This window comes from Mauremys mutica, chromosome 1, assembly GCF_020497125.1.
Source record: "Mauremys mutica isolate MM-2020 ecotype Southern chromosome 1, ASM2049712v1, whole genome shotgun sequence".
Taxonomy (NCBI): Eukaryota; Metazoa; Chordata; order Testudines; family Geoemydidae; genus Mauremys; species Mauremys mutica.
In genome coordinates this window covers 230,266,161-230,283,918 of record NC_059072.1, presented here as the reverse complement: position 1 = coordinate 230,283,918, position 17,758 = coordinate 230,266,161, and the positions used below count along the sequence as shown (strand labels likewise).

The 17,758-nt window shown below is 41.4% G+C and overlaps 1 protein-coding gene across 1 annotated transcript; it reads left to right on the top strand.

The window, feature by feature from the left end:
* The first annotated feature begins 3,024 nt into the window (after nt 1–3,024).
* Nucleotides 3,025–17,596, top strand: LOC123356193 (toll-like receptor 7). The gene is made up of 3 exons (XM_044999207.1): nt 3,025–3,123; nt 14,447–15,767; nt 15,798–17,596. Exons 1-3 carry the CDS (start codon nt 3,025–3,027, stop codon nt 17,594–17,596), a joined length of 3,219 nt encoding a protein of 1,072 aa, XP_044855142.1.
* The last annotated feature ends 162 nt before the right edge of the window (nt 17,597–17,758 follow it).

Below are 17,758 nucleotides of genomic sequence, written 5' to 3'. Positions count from 1 at the left end.
TATAGTGAATCACAAAGTGAATGTGTCAACAATATGATGCAGCTACAAAAGAGACTAATATCATACTAGGTTGTTATGACATATGTTGCAACCTTGTGCAGTATCTCTGTGGATACATACTGTATTAAGCTTATGAATGGTGTATGTATCACTGTGGGCCAGGGACTGTATGCAACTTGGGGCAGTGGAGGAGAGTGAGGGGGAATGATACCACAGCTCCTCCAGGAACTAAAAGCAGTGGATGGTGATTTAAGGTGAATCACTCAGGTTGTAAAGACCTCCGGAGAGGTACCATGCCTGGAGACGCTTGCATAAATCGGTTCAAACTAAGTTTTCCAGAGACCAGCTGACTAACAAAGGATGTTTGGCATAAAAAGTTTGCATTTAAACTGACTCAGGGCCTTCTTTTGATTCAGCAGGCAGACAAGTCCTTCTGAACAAAGACAAAACCCTGCCAGAAGGGCTGGAAGGACTTTGGCTTACTAGGGTGCCCGTCAGAGAAGCAGTGACATCTGATAAGCTTTTAGAGAGTGTCATAAACATACAGTTAAGGGTTAATTCCTCTTTTGCCTGTAAAGGGTTAAGAAGATCACATAGCCTAGCTGACACCTGACCAACAGGACCAATAAGGAGACAAGATACTTTCAAATCTGGGAGGGAGGAAAGTCTTTGTCTGGCTGCTGTTGTGTGTGCTTTTGCCAGAGAAGATCAAGGAGGCAGCCATCTAACTCCATTAAAATTCAAAAGTTTTGGATTTTTTTTAAGCAGAATTTTTTTATTGTTTCTTTAAACAATCAAACACAGCAAGCAGCAAATATTTGGCCACACACTTCTGAAACCTCAAACCATGTTCAGGTTTTGGCAGACTTATTTCAGCTTTTCAATTTAAAAAAAAAAACACAACAAATTTTGAAGGAAAGCAGACACTGTCCATGACTTTTTTCTGCTTTTTAAAAACCCCTAGTTTTCGATCCAAAAAAAGTTTTGACAGAAAGTATTTGTCCAACCTTTTTAATGAGCTTTAGTGCCTTTTAGCACTAGCTGATGCTGATGCTGATAACAAGTGATACCTTGTAAAGGTGACTTGAAAAGAAATTTTCTCAAAACTAGGTTTGCGCTGCGATGCGGAAGGTTTTTAAATGTTTATTTTTCCCAGGGCCACCTGTGGGGGGGGGGAGTGGGGCAATTTTCCCTGGGCCCCATAGGGGCCCCCATGAGAATACAGTATTCTATAGTATTGCAACTCTTTTTATGAAAGGGGCCCCCAAAATTGCTTTGCCCCAGGCCCCCTGAATCCTCTGGGCAGCCCTAGTCTGGCTGCGCGTAATCAGCAGTCAGGCGATTTACCTCAACCTCCCACCCCACCATAAACATCTCCCCCTTACTCTCACAGAGATTGTGGAGCACACAGCAAGCAGTAATAACAATGGGGATATTGGTTTCGCTGAGGTCTAAGCGAGTCAGTAAACTGCTCCAGCATGCTTTTAAACGTCCAAATGCACATTCTACCACCATTCTGCACTTGCTCAGCCTATAGTTGAACAGCTCCTGACTACTGTCCAGGCTGCCTGTGTATGGCTTCATGACCCAGGGCATTAAGGGGTAGGCTGGGTCCCCAAGGATAACTATAGGCATTTCAATATCCCCAACAGTTATTTTCTGGTCTGGAAAGTAAGTCCCTTCCTGCAGCTGTTCAGACAAACTAGAGTTCCTGAAGATGCGAGCGTCATGTACCTTTCCCAGCCATCTCACGTTGATGTTGGTGAAACATCCCTTGTGATCCACCAGTGCTTGCAGCACCATTGAAACATACCCCTTTCGGTTTATGTACTGGATCCCAAGATAGGGATATAGGTTCAGTCTATCACCCCACCACAGTTAGGGAATCCGATTGCAGCAAAGCCATCCACTATGACCTGCACATTTCCCAGAGTCAATACTCTTGAAAGCAGAAGCTCAGTGATTGCATTGGCTACTCGGATCACAGCAGTCTCCACAGTAGATTTGCCCAGTTCAAATTGATTCCTGAGTGACTGGTAGCTGTCTGGCATTGCAAGCTTCCAGAGGGCTATCGCCACTCACTTGTGAACTGTGAGGACTGCTCTCATCTTGGTATTCTTGCGCTTCAGGGCAGGGGAAAGCAAGTCACAAAGTTCCGTGAAAGTGCTCTTATGCATGCTACTGGGAATCATCCCAGACCCGCAACACTATGCGGTCCCACCAGTCTGTGCTTGTTTCCCAGGCCCAGAATTGGCGTTCCACGACATGAGCCTGCCCCATTGACACCAGGATGTCCAAATTGCCGGGACCCGTACTTTGAGAGAAGTCTGTCCATGTCCTCATCACTCTCGTCACCGTGCTGCGGTCGCCTCCTCGCCTGCTTTTGCAGGTTCTGGTTCTGCACATACTTCAGGATAACGTGTGAGGTGTTTACAATGCTTATCACTGCCACAGTCGTCTGAGCGAGCTCCATGCTTGCCGTGGTATGGTGTCTGCAGGAGAGCAGAGTTTCAGCGGAAGCGGTGGATGATGAAATAGATATTTATAGAGAGAAGCCACAAGAATAGATATTTATAGAGAACAGTGAGCGGACCTGCGAGGTGGATTCATGAGAGCAGGAAAGCAGAGTTGCAGTGGAAGTGGGAGCCCATGACAGCCAACATAGAGAAATTTGCTATCGATTGAGACAAGAGCAGGAGAGCAGAGTTGCAGTGGAAGTGGTGGATGACAACGGTCATATAGAGGACCTGTGAGGTGGATTCGTGGCAGCAGAGGAGGTGGTTGGATGGCTAGTTTTGCCAACCTATTTCACCGTTTGCTGCCAGCAGTACCAGGACACAACAGAGGTGGTGTCCCTTAGCTGAGCTAAGCGGGCTGCACGCTTGCTGTGATATGGCGAGATAAGAGCAGGAGAATAGAGTTGCAGTGGATTCCACGAGAATAGATGTTTATTCAGAATGACGGGACCTGCGAGGTGGATTCATGGCACCAGGAGAGCAGAGTGGCAGCAGAAGCGGTTGTTCGATGACGACGGTTAGCAGTCCTATTGCACAATCTGCTGAAAGCAGTATGGCGCCCGCACGGAAAAAAGGCGTGAAACGATTGTCTGCCATTGCTTTCACGGTGGGAGGGGTGACCGACGACATGTACTCAAAACCACCTGTGTCAATGTTTTTGCCCCATCAGGCATTGGGAGCTCAACCCAGAATTCCAATGGGCGGTGGAGACTGCAGGAACTGTGGGATAGTTACCCACAGTGCAATGCTCTGAAAGTCAACACTAGCCACGGTACTGTGGATGCACTCCACCGACTTAATGCACTTAGTGAAGACACACACAATCGACTGTATAAAATCGCTTCTTAAAAAATTGACTTCTATAAATTCGACCTAATTTTGTAATGTAGACATACCCTTACAGTAACAGCAGATGGGAATGCCTCTTCAGCCAAAGAAGTAATGCTCCTTTGCTATTCCTTCAGCTTTCCTTCCCCTCCAGACAACCAGTGATACCTGTCTCCTACCTATGTTGCACTTAAGTAGACCTCATTCAAACCCCAGTCAAGTCTAGACAATAGGAAAGCCAGCTCTAGTAAATAGACAAAGAGCTGCCATTGTCTAAATCTATATTGTGAGAGTGCCTCTCTGCATTTTAATGGGACAGTGGAACAGTGATTCTGTAGGTCACTTTTTAATTGAAATATTCCAGTGCAAACAGATTTTTTTTGGCATGTACTTAGACAAATTTATGTTTTAGGAAACAGGTATCAATTGTACAACACAAAACCAAGTGGGTTAAGTTCTTGTTGCCATGGGCCTCAAACAGCTGAATTTGGACCATCAATCCTTTTTATTTATAGTGCAATATTATTTAATTCTGGTTTGCAGAAGCAAGCACTGAATTAATTATGTAGCTCAGTTTGTGTTTCTACCCAGTTGGAAGTGAGGCTTCAGTAGTCTGATCTGGCCTACTGTGTTTCCTCTTTTGTGTACTGTCTTGAGTATTTTTAGTTCTTACCACCACAATTTCTGTAACTGTTATCAGCCAGGATCCTACAGTTCCACAGTTATTTGCCATGATCATTTGTTGTTGTTTTTTCTCCATTTTCCTATCCATTTCTCTTTGGGGTTCACATTGTGCATCTGTCTATTTTGGAGTAAAGCTTTATTGTACTGTATATTCATCAAAAAACAAGTAAGATTTTTTTCTAAGAATTTGGTCACTACCTGTTAAATCACCTGGTAAGTATCAGACTTTGAAGATTGTACCCAATGTGACATTACTACAGTAAATGGCTAAGTAATAGCATGATGAAATCAGAAATCCAGGTTGAGGGCGAACCCCTGGTCTCCACTCCAACAGATGCAGGTGGCTTTGTAGATGGGCACCCCTGAAACAACTGCCAGTTGCTCGGATTCATCAGCTACTCTGTGACTGCAGAGTTAATGCAGTTAATGCTGCATAAACCATTTAGGTCTTGGGCCTCCTGTGGATTGGTCAGCAGTCGTTTGTGTGTGTGTGTGTAAATATGTTTTCTGTGTCTCCTTCCTTGGTTGTGCCCACTTCCATGGAGGGAAAAGATATTCTCACTGTACAAGGGGGGTACTTTTCTACTGAGCAACTTTCACCTTCACAATAGAGAAGGGAGAATTGGCCAGACATAGGGGAAAATGCTTACTTTTATGACTAGCGCTATGGATTCTTTGTCAACACAGAGCAGTCGGGGCCTTAGGGTTTATCTCCTCTCTTCACACGACACATTGCATGGAATTTAATTTGTCTACCTCAGATGGCTGAAAGGTTGTGTAGCTCTTGTGTGATTGAAACTGTGATTCCCAGAAGCGCTAGCAGCCTTATTTTCAGAGATTCTGCGCATTCCCAATTCCCATTGAATATAATGATTCAGTGCCTCTGAGAAGCATGCCATAGGTCTGAAGTTTCAGACCACTGAGCTATCTTGTAATCTCGTTCTCTCTTTCTAAAGGGCAATATCATTCTCTATGTTGTGTGAGGTTTGAAACATTTCTCACCCGGTGGGGTGGGGGGACTTTTTGTTTCACTAATGTGCCTTTCCAGTCACCAGGCAGTTTCAGTTTACAGTGAATTGAAACTTAAATGCTACATGGTGGGTAACTGCCAAATTCAATTTAGAAAAAAAAATAGAGAAATAAAATCAGCATAACTATGGTTTCCAAAAGGAAACTTTGTTTATACAATAGTTAAAACTAGTGTATTGGTGGCTATGCACTAAAGGGGATGTTTTCAAAGGGAGCATCTTTGAAAGTCATTGAGCGTTGGGTACTTAGCCACCATTTATGCCTTTAAAAATATCCCCTAACTCAATAGGTGGCACACAGCTTTTTTTAAACAAGCATGTAACTCTTCAGAGGTGGTTAACACTGTGACACTGACAGACCAGATGCCAGCTGTTGCCAAAGCTTTAGGACTAAGCTGAGCACTGACAAATTCATTGCTGGAAACTAGTCTCATTCCCCTGTGTGATAATATGGTTAAAATGGGTATTGGACTTATAATAATGTGTTTAGACTTTATGAAATGCTTGCAAGATGCTGCATGCATTAATCTCACTTATAATATCTTTATCACATGCTATAAGGTAATATTTAAGGGGTTGGGTTTTTTTGTTTTGTAACTGTAAAAATGTTTGCTCTGAAACTGTGAACCCAGTCCGGAGGATCATCTCCTGCCCACCAAGAAGGCATGTCAAAACTAAATGAGCCATTGTGAGACTTCACAATACAAAGTCTGTTAATTGCCCCCTTACACCCATGAAGAGGCTCTGGGCAAAAGGGCTCATCCTTTGAATTCTGGAAGAAGGAACTAAAAATAGCTGGTGAAAAATGTTTACTTCTTTTGCTGTTTGGATTCTCACAGGACCAGACCTACAAAACAGAAGCAGAGATCTCCAGGGTCAACCTGGGTTAGTCTTAAAAGATATTCAGAGCAGACAGATTACTACAACGGTCACCTTTTGAAGCCATAGACTGTAACTTATTTGTATCTATAGGCTTGCCTGCTTTAGCCTTGTAATAACGCTCTCATTTCTTTCCTTAGTTAATAAATCCTTAGGAGTTTACTATAGGATTGACTACAAGTGTTCTCTTTGGTGTGAGATATAAAGTACAAATTGACCTAGGGAAATGACGGGTCCTTTGGACCTCTGGTCCTTTGGGACTGGGAGTAACCCGAGTGTTTTGTGATCTTTGGTGTATAGCGACCATCTATCACTAAATCCACCTTGCCTGGGTGGCAAGATAGAGTGGAATGCCCAAGTGACTCAATGTTAAGGCTGTTATAATGCTTTAGGCGTTCACACTTATTACTGGATTGGTGAAATCTAATTATAGAACAGTGAAATCCAGACCTGTGTCACCGTTGCCTTTCAACTTAGGGTGCCTTGCACTGCCTTACTGTTGTAGCTCCAAGCCTGCACCACTCACAAACACTTTACCAGCGTGCAGGTCACTACCAGATGTGTGTGTTTAACTGCAGCCTGCTAGTCACACCCGGGCTCTCATCAGCTTTATTATACTGCAGGGTGACCCAACAAACCCCTGTTCTGAATTTTCCCCCAGAAATGTGTGTCCTATACTGCCCAGCCCGCTCTTGGACAGTCCAAATATATTAAGTCTGTTATTCCGTTAAGGGAATAATATACACACAACTTGCCACTCTAAAAGGAGTTACTCAGACACTTGAATGTAAACAAGTTTATTAACTACAAAGAGACAGATTTTAAGTAAGAAATGGTTACCAAATAAAGAGAAAATGTTTTCTAGTGCCCAGTTTAACAAAGTACACCGCTACCTCGCTATAACGCCACCCGATAAAACACAAATTTGGATATAACGCGGTAAAGCAGTGCTCTGGGGGGGGCAGGGCTGTGCACTCGGGTGGATCAAAGCAAGTTCAATATAACACGGTTTCACCTATAACGTGGTAAGATTTTTTTGGCTCCCAAGGACAGCGTTATATCGAGGTAGAGGTGTATATTCGATTTAAAGCAAAGTTTCTCACTGTATGCTTCCAACAGCATTACTGAGCAAACTCTTCAGGTCAGGACCTCTCCCCCAGAGTCCAATGGCTGTCTCCTTTGTCTTCTCAAATGTGGAGAATAAGATGGGCCAGGGAGAAAGAGAAGGGTGAACTGTGAACAGTCTTGGGGTGTTTGCCCCTCCTTTGTGTAGTTTCAATCCCTCTTTGAAAAGCATTTCCAGCTGAGAATGTGGAGGAAGGAGACCTCATGCTGTTTCTTTGCTAAAATGCAGGTCTTTGTCCACGCCCCCTTTTCTTGCCATAGAATGGCCTCTTGACAGATGAAGGCCCATCAGTTTTGTTAACACCTGGCTGGAGTATAAGCTTTCCCTTTATCTTTGAGAAATCGGTTTAGCCACTCCCAAGACTTATTTGGGAAACAGTTGTGTCATGCTTTCAGTTTATGTTCATAACGTTCATAAGTTCATTGATTTTATACATAATGTTGCTACGTGGACTTTACCATAATACGACTGATCAGCAAGTTATGAGTTTTCAAACGATACCTCACAAGGCATACTTAGTACAAAGATTATTACAATCATGTGGAGGGTGTGATTATGGGGTGCATTCGGTCACAAGAACAGCCAGTTTGGGGGTCTCTGCTCTGCTTCTTGGCAGTCTGCCCTGAAGTTGGCACTCACAGTTGAGCCACTCCAGACAGCGTGACACACACCTTGCAGGTTTAATGGACAGTCTCCCATTGAACTTCAGTTGGTTTTGGACCAGTCTCTTAATGAACATCCATTTTGTAATATTAAACGCATCAAACAAATTATTTCCATAGCACTAAAGCAGTAGTTCTCAACCTTTTGTACTGGTGACCCCTTTCACATAGCAAGCCTCTGAGTGCGACCCCCCCATATAAATTAAAAGTATATAAAAATGTGTTTAACACCATTATAAATGCTGGAGGAAAAGCGGGGTTTGGGGTGGCGGCCGACCCCCAGTTTGAGAACCCCTGCACTAAAGGCATGCAATGAGGTTTAGAGAAGAATTAGACATATGCAGGCCCTCAGGACTGATAGTCTGTTAAGTATTCTAACTGGACTGCCTACATAAATTAAGTAGAACCACTTATAAAGTATTTTTCCTTCTATAAAAATGTGTTTGCAGGTCTCACAGAACTAAGCAGAGTTTTAGCAAAGCTGATGCATTATTTATAATACCTGAAAGTGAAAGACTAAAAGTATCATCTATGAAAAGAAATGTCTAGCTGCCTGAGTCTATCAGCAAAACCAAATGTTACTGTATTGATAACATATCTTTAGGAATTAAGTACACAATGTAGGCAACTATAGGCCTGATTGTGGCCACTGAATGCTCAGAACAAAATAACATTATGCCTCTTTGTGTCTTGGGAGTGGGGGAAAAGCACTACAGAGGTAGGATGGTCCAGTAGTTAGGGGCTAGCCTTGGACTTGGAAGACGAGGGTTTAATTCCCTGCTCTGCCACAGACTTCCTGTGTGACCACGGGCAAGTCACTTAGGCCCAGATCCTCCAAAGTATTTGGGCTCCTAACTCCTATTGATGTCTCCCTTCGATGATCTGGGCCTTAGTCTCTCTATGCCTCAGTTCTCAATCTGTAAAACTGTGAGTTTAAATGCATTAAACAACTGTGAAGCACTCAGATACTATGGTAATGGGAGCCATGTTAGTACCCTAGATTGATCTGTTAGATGCTTGCACCAGTGTAACTACATCAGCTACTACAGTGTCCCACATCTTAGTTACCTTCCTTCAATGCCCCCACCCTTAAAAGATATTGCTTCTACAAAGTCTTTCACCATTAATCCACCAGGACAAGATATTAAATATCCAAAATAATCCATAGCTGTGAACTAGGATATTTTGCATCTGATTCCTATTACCTTTTTTATTTAAACTGTAAGCCTCTTAGGCTAGAGAACATGTCTGTTTATTATACAACTTCAGGTATACTGGTGGTGTTCAAAAAGAGACCTGATCATTGATTTTGATAGCAATGGGATTGAACCCTACCTAATCATAGTTAAATTTCCAGTTCTAAACTATTTTAATGTCAGAATCCTCTCTCTATTTACACTGCTTCTAATAACATTGTCATCTTAGAAAGAGGAAGTTGAACTTGTGCGAATCTTGGGTCATCTGAGTGGATGTTATTCCTTTCTAGCAACCCTCTTCTCCTTACTCAGTTCATTTTTTTTTAATTCTCCTCTTTAAATATTTTGGCATTGTGCACCCACTGTGGTCACCCATGTTGCCTCAGCTGGGCTTCTCAGGAGATTCTTGGAGTAGGAGTCACCATAGCCAATCTGGCTGCTGAAGGTATGAGAGAGAGAGCGAGAGATTGTATTTGGCTAAAATAGGCCATTTGAAAAGGAAGCTATGCAAAAACATGGCAAACTTGATAGTGAATTCTTATATAGAATCTGTGACAGTGCACCTCTTCTTCATGAGCAAATGTGGACTCTGGGAAAAGGGGAATTAAGTACAGGTAAAACCCTGAGCTGTTTTTATCGGGGTAGAGGGTAGGCTGGAATAAGTGAGGTCCCAAAGGCTTACTTTAAATATATAGCTTTGAGGAAGTGAGTAGCAGCAGCTGTTTAACATGTAATTGATTTCTCAAGTTTCATCTTGACTGAAGAAACAATAGTATCCTAACATTATTCTGTTGTCTCAGCGAGTTATGCCATTTTCTGCTTTCTTCTGTACCTGAGCTGAAGCAGTGGGCACCCCTTTCAAGCTGTTGTGTCTCCCCTTTGATTTGCAGTTTTCGCTGGGGAAAAGTCACCTCTAAGTCTTGGAAGAACACAGAAAATGGTAGGTTCAGCTTCCAATTTAAGCATATTCTTAGAGCTCGGTGGAACGGGAACTGCAAGGTGGGTGAGAGGGGGATTTTTCAGACTGTATTCTCTTCCCTTTCCATCCCAACACCAATTTCATAATTTGTCATAATGATTATAGTTGGCATTACACAATAAGATGGATCAGGGGACAGATAACATTTGCTCCTACTATTTTATTGCAAGTTTAGTATTATAGCATGTTAATAACAATATCTTCCAAAATGTTCATATCCCTTGGGATGCTATTTTCTCTCTCTGCTCCAATTATATTTTGCCTTTAAAATCTGTATAAAACAAAGAGGGATGATAAAAGTCCATGTAGAAAATATCCCCAGTGCATTGTTTCTGAATATTTGATGAATACTGTACGTCAGATGTGGATTTGATAGGGTTTATACAAGTCATAATTGGTCCTTACATTGTCATGGACAGCCACACGGTCAGATTATAAAAATACGTTGATTTACATGAAACAATGGAATGCTGGCATTTCCCAGAGGATAGATCACTTGATCAAAGGTTAATCAAGCAGAAACATGTGAGGAGGGGATGGAGAGGAGCGGGTTGTTGGTGGGACCTCAGGGGGAAGAGGCTGAGTGGGAATGGGCCCTCCTGCATGTGGGCCCGGTGCCAGGGTGCCGTTGTAAACCCAGTACTGCCCTCACGAGCCACAGTGTTGCCGACAGTTTCATCCAGAAAGCTACAGTGAGATGTAATGTCTTTAGACTGGGTCACTAATAAAGACAGCTTGTAGATGAGTGCAATGATTTTAATATACTGTAATTCATAATATGATTATGTAGTTCATTACTATCTTAATAATGATTAAATGAAGATACCAGTGATAGACACATACTCAATAACTAGAATATAAAAGAAGTGTATAAATATGCTGAAAATATCCCCCCCGCCCCAAACTGGCAGAGCTTTCCCCCTCCCCAACACACACCCCTCTTCAAAATCACCCACCAGCAAAACCAAAAGTCAGTGCCTGTGCCAGAGCTAAGAATTGAGCCCAGGTTTCCCAAGTACCAGTCCAATACCTTAATCACAGCACCATCCTTTTTCTCTAAGGAATGTATCTAAAAAGTGTCAAAGCACAGGTTTGAATAAAATGTCTAAATTGTCCACAGCAAACCATCATAGTGAAGAATCCAACAGCATTTCTGTTACAGCAAGACCTGTACAAACCTGAACTTGAAAGTTCGAGTTCAACAAACATACACTGGTCTTTGTTTGGGGATGGGAGAAGGACTGGCATCCTTATGTCCTTTTCTTCTCTTCATCCTGACATGTGATGGTGCCTCTCTGGTCTTCTGCTAGGTAAGCCCCTTGAAACACACTGCTCCCACTCCCAGCAGGCTCTTTGAGCTACCCACAATGGGTTGTCATTAGACGTCTTCCCCTATAATAGTGCTTGTGGAGAAACTCCCACTGACCTCCGTGGCAGACACACCCCATAATTCTGGAGAGGAGCTAGGGAGCCTGAGGCTTCCTTAGCAACCTTGTGCTAGAGATTGTGAACATCTGTTCCAGCTCTCATGATTGGTGTATAGCCTCAAGTATCCAGCTCATGGTTCTGGAGAAGACCCTGCTGTTGGTAGAGGAGCAGCTGTTTGTAGGTCACCCTTTTGGTAACAATTTTCATTATTCTAATAATCATTTATGTATTTACTTATCCCATATAAAAGTTACTGTTCGCATATGTGCTGTTACTGAGTTTACTAAATGTGCTCCTTAAAATGAAGTGATGTATAATATTGTCAAAATTTTTCTCTTGCAACTTTTTTAACAAAAATAATTCATTTTCCAACCAAATGAAGATTTCAATGGGTAATTTTTCATCTTGTTCAAAGTTCTCAGTTAATTTTTTCAGGTTTTTTTCCCCAGTTAATTTGGTTTTCAGTTAATTTTAAAAAAATATTTTCCCTCTTTATCTCCCTTTTTTCCCTCCTCCTTCACCACCTCCATTGCTTATTAATGAAAAATATTGAGTTGCGGGGGTGATTTTTTAAATTGCTCCTCTGCATATTACCTAATTTGTCTACCCTTATAATCCTGTTATTCACTGATCTCATCTAAATCATGAGTTCTCAACCTGGAGGTTGCAGCCAATTTCTCTTACTCTATGGCTACATGGAAGTGTAGGAGGGTTCTGGCACCTTTTGGTGTTGTCAAATGGAGTCACAGTATGGGAAAGGTTGAAGTTCCTTAGGAATTTAGAGAACTGATCTGAACTTTAGATGAAAATAAATTAAATTTGTCTCATTGACATAAAACATCTCCTAGGACACAATCCAGATGCCATTGAAGTCAATGGAAAAACTCCCATTGACTTCAATTGGAAGAGGATCAGGTAGGATGATCAGACTGCAAGTGTGAAAAATCGGGATGGGGGTAGGAGGTAATAGGTGCCTATATAAGACAAAGCCCCAAATATCAGGACTGTCCCTATAAAATCGGGACATCTGGTCACCCTAGGTAAATGACTTTTTATGTCCATACTTTAGTACTGAAGCTTTATATTGGAAAATTGATAGAATAAATCTCCTGAAGTTCTTAAACCAACTGTTGACCCTAGAGAACAGAAATGCAGTGTCACATGGGAGCCTTTCCATCTATTTCTCATGGTTGGTCTCTTTCAATTCTTGTTAACTCCTTTGTATATCTCTGGGGCTGGCTATTTTAGGTTACAAATAAATACAAAATGGCTGGGGTGGAGGAGCAGCAGGGGAGCAACTTAAGTGCTCAGAACATATATAACATGAAAACCTAAATATTCAAAATGCCTATGTTACCAACCAAGTGTGTCTGAATTAGTGTTCAACAGCATTTTCCCAGACTTTCAGTTTAACGGGTGGCTTGTAATAACAAAAAGATGTTCACACAGGACTGAAGAAACACTTGGGCATACCTCGTGGCATCTGGTAAAACATCTGATTTTCAATGTAATTAGCTGCTTAATTGAACATCTACATTTAGTCAATACATTCCCTCATTTCATTAAAGAGCAGTGTGTAATGTTTTGTTCTCCAGTCCTTACACATCAAATTACTGAGGGAGAAATTTTAATTATGAATTTTTTTAAAGTTTTCATTGAATGTATTCACCAATCAAAAAAAGATCCAGATAAAAGCCAGTCCCAAAATAACACAGTAAATAAGGATTGTTACAATTGTATTGAAATTTTTTGACAACTTCAGTGAATAATATTACTTGAACAAAAAATGCACTGCACATGAAAGAAGGAAATGTCCACTAGAATACTGGGTAAGGTTATGTCCCCATTCCTGTCCCCCCATACAAATACAAATATGAATAAAAAGAGTGGCCAAAATCACAAAGATAGGTGTGAAAAGAGAGCTCATTTGGGGAGATTCTGTGAACTGGAATGTCTGTGGGTTTTGGCTCTCTTATTTAGCTATTATTATTTGTTAAAGGGACACAGCCAATATAAAAGTACACCTCTGCTTGATTCCTTTTAACCTATCATTGTTACATCAACACCTTAGTTTACTGGCCTGAATTTTCAAAAGTATATAGTGATTTTGTTAAATAGTGATAGTATATTTTGTTTTGATTTAAAGGGTGCTGAGCACCTACCTGCTGAAAATCAGGCCCCTTTAATGTGTCTCAAGTTGGGCACCCAAGTCACTAGTCACTTTTTGAAAATTTACAGTTAGACCACATGGAGATCAAGCCAGGGTGTGAATGTGTAGCACACACTAGCCTAGACTGCTGCACACAAAGTTTTTGAGTGGACCCACTACCACACACTGAAAGTTCTATAGTGCACAGCAGTAGATCGAAGCGCTCTACGGAACGTTTAGTGCGTGGCAAGCGGTCCGCATGGCCAGTTAGTGCACAGCAGGCTTTTCTGCAGTAGATGTACACTCCAACTTGCCACATACTAAGGGTCCATATAGACCAGCCCTTACTCCACTGTGAACTGAACCTGAGTATCTTAAAAACAAAAACACCCTATTTTTTCCATTTGTTTATTTTGTGCATTTGACAGCAATTTGTGCAATAGTCATTTCACTGCTTCCTTTTGTACAGCTACAACTTATTGTGTATTTAAAATGAACTCTTTGAAACATTTCTCCTGTACCTTTAAATATAATATTACTACATTCTCAAAGATATACAGAAGTACAAAATAGGGGAAAATCCTGAGTGTGAAAAGAAACAAATGTTAGATCTCTCCTTGCTGAGTTAACATATGCAGCTGGACTGTTTTGATAGATTTCTATGTGGGGTTTATTTAATCCTTTTAAATTGAGCTACCTAATTCCACACAAGTTTTCAGATGGATTTCTCTGGGCCTACATGAGTATAATGTAGCTGTGCGTGGAAATGGAGATTACCCAAAGAGAATTCCCAGGTATATGAATTTAATTTGTCTTTCACAACACTTTTGAGTAAGTTCTTTAATGTTCTTTAGTACTTTATTGAATAGAGAACTTTGGGATCTAATAGTTAATAGTTAAAAGGGAAAAATAATTGTAGATCTATATTGCAGCTGTACTAAATCAATGTGCGTTTCTTTCCTTCTTTTCAGGCCTTTCACACATGGCCCTCAAACAGATTGCTCTTCCTCTTGCTCTTCCTGTTTTCCAAGCTGCTGTCAGCCAGATGGTTTCCTAAAAGCTTACCCTGTGATGTAAAAGTAGAAGCCTCAAAAGCCAATGTGGTAGTGGACTGCAGTGATCGTCGCCTGACCGAAATCCCACATGGGATTCCTCGTAACACCACCAACCTGACTCTCACCATTAACCATATTCCAAACATTTACCCAACATCCTTTGTCCATCTTGATAACCTTGTGGAGATTGATTTCAGGTGCAACTGTGTGCCTGTTCGACTGGGGCCGAAGGATCACGTGTGCACCAGGAAACTGCAGATCCAGAACAGCAGCTTTGCCACTCTCACAAAGTTAGAGTCATTGTACTTGGATGGAAATCAGCTATCAGAAATACCTCGGGGTCTTCCTCCTAATTTACGCCTGCTGAGCCTTGAAGCAAACAGCATTTTTTCCATTACAAAAGAGAATTTGTCAGAACTTGGAAACATAGAAATGTTGTACCTGGGACAGAACTGCTATTACCGTAATCCATGCAATGTTTCATTTGAAATTGAAGCAGCAGCCTTCCAGGACTTGAGAAATTTAACCGTATTGTCCCTGAAATCCAATAATTTAACCTGCATTCCACACAATTTGTCATCCACTTTAAAGGAACTGTACCTTTACAATAACATGATTCAAAAAGTTTGGGAACATGATTTAAATGACCTTTACAATTTGGAAATTCTTGATTTAAGTGGCAACTGCCCTCGCTGTTACAATGCCCCATTTCCATGTACTCCATGCCCTAATAATGCCCCAATTTGGATCCATCACAAAGCCTTTGATGCCTTAAAACAATTAAAAATTCTGCGCCTTCACAGTAACTCCCTTCATAATGTACCCAGTAGCTGGTTTCAGAACACCAAGAATCTCAAAGTGCTCGACCTTTCCCAAAATTTCCTGGCCAAAGAAATTGGAGAAGCTTGGTTTTTGAACTTTATCCCCAACCTCGTAGAGCTGGATCTCTCCTTTAATTTTGAACTTCAGGTCTATTCTTCATTTTTGAACCTGTCTAAGACATTTTCCTCCCTCTCACACCTGGAAATCTTGAGGGTTAAGGGTTATGTTTTCAGAGAATTGAGTCAAGAAAACCTACGTCCATTGCTTCATCTTAGAAATTTGACAGTCTTGGACCTGGGAACTAATTTTATCAAACTCGCTAACTTGAGTATGTTTAAAAAATTCCCATCTCTTAAAATGATAGACCTCTCAGTAAATAAAATATCTCCTTCTTCAGGTGAATTCAATAATCATGGTTTTTGTTCTATCCCCATGGCTTCAGTAGATCAATACAAAAGCCGAATGGTGCAGGAAATGCATTATTTCAGGTATGATGAGTATGGACGAAGTTGTAAATCCAAAGACAAAGAGGCTGCTTCCTTCCAACCTTCTGTCAATGAGGACTGCCTCAGTTATGGGGAAACTCTGGATCTAAGCAGAAACAACATATTTTTTATCAACCCCTCTGACTTCCAGCACCTCACTTTCCTCAAATGCCTCAACTTGTCAGGTAATGCTATCAGCCAGACTTTGAATGGAAGTGAGTTCTACCCTCTGTCTGGACTGAAATATCTTGATTTTTCTAACAATCGGATTGATTTGCTGTACTCGACTGCCTTCCAGGAACTAAAAGATCTGGAAATTCTAGACCTGAGCGATAACAAACATTATTTTCTGGCAGAAGGTATTACTCACAAGCTTGATTTTACAAAGAATTTGACCTTTCTGAAGAAACTGATGATGAATGGGAATGAAATTTCCACTTCTACTAATATGGAGATGGAAAGTCATTCTCTTCAGACTTTGGAATTCAAAGGAAATCGCTTAGATGTTTTATGGAGGGATGGGGATACTAGATACTTGTCATTTTTCAAGAATCTGACTAACCTAGAGCAACTGGACATTTCCTACAACTCTCTGAGTTTTTTGCCTCCTGGTGCTTTTGAAGGCATGCCTCCACGGCTCAAGGTACTCAGCTTAGCCAATAATATGCTGAAGTCTTTCAACTGGGGGAAACTCTCCTTTTTGGAAAAACTGGAAACCTTAGATCTCAGCAACAATCTGTTGAGTACTGTCCCTCTGGAGCTGTCCAATTGCTCTGCAACCCTCCACAAACTGATACTAAAGAACAATAAGATCCGACGGCTGACTAAGTACTTTCTCAGAGATGCTTTCCAGTTAAAATACTTGGACCTCAGCTCAAACAAAATCCAAATAATTAAGAAATCTAGCTTCCCAGAGAATGTTATCAGCAATCTGGAGATGTTGCTTTTACATGGCAACCCTTTCAAGTGCATTTGTGATGCTGTGTGGTTTGTTTGGTGGATCAACCAGACTGAGGTTACGATTCCCCTGCTGGCCACAGATGTGACCTGTGCAGGCCCAGGAGCACAAAAAGGTAAGAGTGTGATTTTATTGGATCTGTATTCCTGCGAATTGGACTCCTCTCATGTGATCCTGTACTCTGTGTCGGCATCAGCTATCCTGTGTCTGATGGTGTTCACAGTTACAAGTCACCTCTATTTCTGGGATGTGTGGTATAGTTACCATTTCTGCACTGCCAAGATAAAGGGCTATCGGCGTTTACATTCACCAGAAACTTGCTATGATGCTTTTATTTCCTACGATAACGAAGATCCAGCTGTAACTGAATGGATCTTGAAAGAACTAGTTGAAAACCTGGAAGATCAAAAAGATAAACAGTTCAATTTATGTTTGGAAGAAAGAGATTGGCTGCCGGGGCATCCAGTTTTGGACAACCTTTCCCAGAGCATACAACTGAGCCGAAAAACCATATTTGTGCTGACTAACAAGTACACAACAAGTGGCATCTTTAAGACAGCATTTTACATGGCACACCAGAGACTTATGGATGAAAAAGTGGATGTGATTATCTTGATATTTCTTGAGAGAGTTCTGAAGAAGTCCAGGTACCTCCGGCTGAGGAAGAGGCTGTGCAGTAGCTCTGTCCTAGAGTGGCCAACCAATCCTCGGTCCCAGTGTTACTTCTGGCAGTGTCTGAAAAATGCACTAGCGACAAACAATGACATGACCTACAACAAACTGTTCCGAGAAACTGTGTAGCTCTCCCACACCCTGTAAAATCTTAGTATGATACTGAGTAGACTGGGTGACAATGAAACTCAAATTTTATTTGAAGAAGGTTTCAAAGCATGGGACATAATTTAAGCCTGACATTATATCAAAAGTTATATGCCACAACTAATATTGCAAAGACAATATTTT